The following is a 4,809-nucleotide window of genomic DNA, read 5'->3' as shown; positions in this document are numbered from 1 at the left end:
AAGAATGACTTTATAAAAAATACAAATTTAATTGATGATTGATTTTTTTTATATATAATTTTGAACGAGTGGTTGGTAGATAATGTGAATATGCTAATTGCAATGATCAATTAAAAATAGTAGATAGTAGTCATGCTATTTAATTGATCAATTATAAATGGGAGTTAGTAGACATGTTATTTAATTAATCATTGTCTACCTTGCTAGCGGCTTTTCCTTTTTTCAATGAAATTTGAGGCCTTAAATCTTGGTTATCCAAATCTAGTTTCGCGTATTGTTGATTAATCAGCCCATGGTCCTTTGTTGGGTCACAATATATAGGTCCAAGACGTTTGGGCACAGTGTCACGCTGACGAGTCAAAACAAAAAACAGTATGACAAAAACAAAAAAAGCAGGGTCACACTGTCACCTTTGTGAATCATTTCCTTGGCTTCAAAATAAGCAGGTTCGCTAGTCCAATAATAATAATAATGATAAATTGATAATAATAACAATTGTTTTTTTTTTAAGCTGTGTTAAGAGACTAGGGTTCTTCCTTATTAGCTTAGAAATGGTTTCCATTTTTGTACATTTGGATCCCCTACTTACAAGTTAATTAGCTATAAATAAAGACTATATAACACAATAGAAATATCAAAGAGAAGAACATAAAGGCTTTTCATGAAGATAATGACCGAAAATGGTTGGATAATATGATATGTTTTATTAAATTATTTAATATAATATATGTCTATATCTTAAATTGTCATTTTTTTAGATAAATAGACATATGGGTCTACTACAAGAATTATAACTAGTGGATAGATGATATTATAATAATTAGCATGATGTACATTAGTTGGTAGTTAATAAATAATAACTTAGCATTTATGATATAGTTGATAGTTAAAAACTTAGCATTTATGATAGTAGTTTATTGATAACGTTAGAAAAAAAAATGAGAATTTATTTTATTTAATATTTATTAATTGTTATAATAATTAATGAATAATGTTTCAGGAGTTATCTCAAACGTTGATTTGGGTTTGAACGCAGCTTTAACTTGTTTTGGTGCACCGTTTGAGTTCTTCGTGAGGAGATGGAGGTGGTACTTGCAAGAGATTTTGATACTTACGTTAGCAATGGTTTTAAGCAGATTTTTAGTAGATTGAGACTTGAATATACTTAAAAGAGTATCAATGTATATATCATAGAGTGAGTAATCATCTTTAGGAGAGTTTCACATTTGTAAAAGAGAATCGTTCCAGATAGTTACTTATTTGAATAAGCAGGGCTTGGACCTCCTTGTCGTACCGACCTCATATAGTAGAAGAGGTCACTCATATCCTTTGTCTTTATTAGGCATGACTTTATGTTTTTGAGTTAGAGCATAAACAAATATTAAATAAGTTAAGATTTATCTGTTTTTGACTAATTTATTTTTGTTATTAAATATTTTTTATAGTTTATAGATATTTTTAAATATATTGTATTATATCACGCACAATTTAATTACACAAAAACCTCTTCTCTACCTCTTTCTCTTTTTTAACAATAACTTTGATTCTATTATATCGTGCAATTTGTTCATGTTTATGTGCATGGCTAGTAACTTTTTAAATCGCCTTTTACTTTTCATATAAAATTATACTTTTCACCTTTGATGAGACGAATCTCGCACTAAAACCATCACGTTATAATTTTCAGTCTTGCAGTACTATATCGACGAATTCTTCTTTTCATAGTTATAGATTAATGAACATATATTATATACATGAATTCTTCGATAAAGCAAAGGCTAAAGGTAATGAAAAAAGGTCTTGATATGGAGTAGGGTGAAGGAGGGACTTGTTGCCTTTTTTCTCGATTAATTAATTGAGTGCTAAAGTGATTTTCACAATCAAATAAAAAATATTTACTTTACATAATTAGTGAACACTTTTATTTATTTTTTTTAAAGAAAATTATTGCACATCTGCTACTTTAAAGATCATAGGAGTGGAACAATCTTAAAATTTGAAAAAGTTCTTAAAAAAAAACATGTCAATTTGATGGTGTCCAATCAAATTGTTCAAATTAAGTATGTCATTCATTGAATATAAGTTTGTAGAACCCCCAACGTATATCTCCATATAAAAATATCTTTTTGGGTGGTCATTAATATAAAATTATTTTATGCAAAAATAATAATAAAAATTATTAGATAATAATTTAATCAAATCATATAATAATTTTATTTACTATTTTCATATTAATCTTATAAAAGCAATATCATGTTTTAATACATTTTTTTTGTGAACAATATATTCAAGGTGTCTTTCTTGTTATTATTCATTAGTCGCTACAAAGTACAAACCAATTTATTGCTATCTGTGCAACTGTCTCTCTAACCCTACGCGCTCATTTAACTTTTCTTTTGGTTCTATTCTACCATGAAAATGTATACAGAGAGAGTGAATTCATCATAATAATTCCATTTTTAAGTTGTATCTATAAATAAAATTAAATAATCAAAGGTTATGCTTTCTTCTTTTGAAATCCACCAAGAGATGTCCCCTTCTCTTTTCAACTGCTAAGGCCACTTAGCACTAAATAAATTAAAGATGCAATTTCCTTCCCCTTCTGCTTTTTTGGATAATAGTGGATACATACAATACTATACACATTAGCAATAACTGTCTACAGTACTATACATTCAGTTATGATATGTTACATTCGTTCGAATTTATTATGTGTCAACTACTTCAACTGTGGGTAAGTTAGGTAATATGTAATAACTCCTTAATGAAGGCAACATAATATTTATTTCTGTAACCTTTAATTATGGGACCAGTACTATTCCACAATTTACTGCTATTATTTAAATAAATAAATAAATAAAACAAGCTAAGCTAAGGTTGAAGTGTTGAACATGAATGTAACGAAACAGAATGCAAGTTAATTCTTGATTGATCTAAAGTACCTGGTGTTTAGAAGTGAGAAGATATTTTTGATAATGAATTCAAAATTACTGAACATATCTTGAGAGATATTCGATTTCACATTCATTAGACATTTCCTTTACTTATTTAAAAGTCATGAGTGTCACATTAAATCTAGAGTGAGAAAATTTTATCAGAAAATGAAAATGGCGAAGGTCACACCCTGACCCTATACAGTTTGCAAAGAGACGAGTAGTATATATATATTTGTACTACAACTACAAATAATTGAGTTAAGTGGACGAAAAAATTGACCACTTTGGGAATCTGATCTTAGCGGTGCTCAGATTTATTACATGCATTCTGTGAAGGTGGGGACGACTCGGGAGTAGGGACCCCATAAGCAGATATTACTACACTATATATACCTTGGTACTTTGATCATTTCATCAAATATTCTAATAACCAACACTTCTTAGTTCATTGTTAAGACTTAAAAAGAGTAATGTGAAATAGAGTAACTCTACGAAGCCCTCAATAAGTCTTTAAAAGGACCATCATTTAATCATGTCCTCTAGTATTGTACCTTTTGGGTTTAACTTTATCACAAACTTGATGCATAAGGAAAAATGAAGGTGAGAATGATAGTTGTTTATGTTATATATAGTAGTAAGTATTATTACATGACTGTTATTATTCTAATACGGTGGTTTGGACACGTGGAGAGAAGGTTAGAAAATATCTAAGTAGGAAAGTGAATAAGTTGAAAATTAGACACGGAAAAAAAATCTAAAAAAAAATATACATGATGCAGTAAAAAAAATCTATTAATTTTACTGTAAATATAATATATGATAAGACTTAATAGTGTTGTTTAGTCCATATAATCAACTTTATCTAGTGGGATGATAAGATGATTAGAGTTAATAATATGAGGCGATAATACTAATACTTCCATAATACACCCTAGCAAGAAACTAAAGGGGTGGTAATAAGAATTACCCTAGCATGCATAGAGACAGAGAAGCACACACTCTTGAGGATTAATTTCTATGACCAACCACTAAGGTAAACTCTTTTTAAGTTTTAACCCTCTCATTCGACTTAGCATGCACGAAACAAGTCATCTTTAATGCCCTGCTGGAGTGGTGACAGAGTAGTAAACTTCACTCTATCTCTATCTCTATCTCTACCTCCCATCCTCTTAAATATTTCAATTCATGCCTCAGAATACGCACTACACAATTCAATATCAATAAAAACAATGTACCCTTATTAAATTCTCTTCACTTTATAACCTATACTATAGACTATATGCTTCAAATATCTTAGCCTTTCTTTCTTCTTCTTCATTCCTAGCACAGCAAAAAAATGGCTAACAAGCTAACAATGGTTGGATACTACATTATTCTAATAACAAACTGTGTTCTCTTGAGCACTGTCTGCTTATCATCATCTGCAAATGCTAAATTTGCAAAGAAGACTTACATCATTCAAATGGATAAGTCAGCAAAGCCAAACACATTTTCCAACCACCTTGAATGGTATTCATCAAAAGTGAAATCAGTTCTGTCCAAATCTGCTGATGAGATACGCAACGAAGAAGAAGAGAGGATCATATACACTTACGAAACAGCTTTTCATGGCGTGGCTGCAAAGTTGACCGAAGAAGAAGCAGAGAAGCTAGAATCAGAAGAAGGAGTAGTGGCCATATTCCCAGAAACAAAGTACACGCTTCACACAACAAGAAGCCCAGGTTTTCTGGGCCTTGAACCATTGGATAGCACCGACAAAATCTGGTCAGAGAATGTTGCTGATCATGATGTCATCGTTGGAGTGCTGGACACAGGGATTTGGCCCGAGAGTGAAAGCTTCAACGACACAGGAATGAAACCGGTTCCTTCTCAC

The 4,809-nt window shown here is 30.6% G+C and overlaps 1 protein-coding gene across 1 annotated transcript in view; it reads left to right on the top strand.

The window, feature by feature from the left end:
- Window positions 1–4,033: 4,033 nt before the first annotated feature.
- LOC107466975 (subtilisin-like protease SBT1.3) overlaps window positions 4,034–4,809 on the top strand; it is a gene marked incomplete in the record, with an annotated part of 2,837 nt that continues 2,061 nt past the window's right edge. Inside the window, 1 exon segment of the mRNA XM_021131197.2 lies at window positions 4,034–4,809. Within this exon segment, the coding sequence (XP_020986856.1) occupies window positions 4,273–4,809 (537 nt within the window).

Source organism: Arachis duranensis, chromosome 9 (assembly GCF_000817695.3).
Source record: "Arachis duranensis cultivar V14167 chromosome 9, aradu.V14167.gnm2.J7QH, whole genome shotgun sequence".
NCBI lineage: Eukaryota > Viridiplantae > Streptophyta > Magnoliopsida > Fabales > Fabaceae > Arachis > Arachis duranensis.
This window is presented reverse-complemented; position numbering and strand designations above follow the sequence as displayed.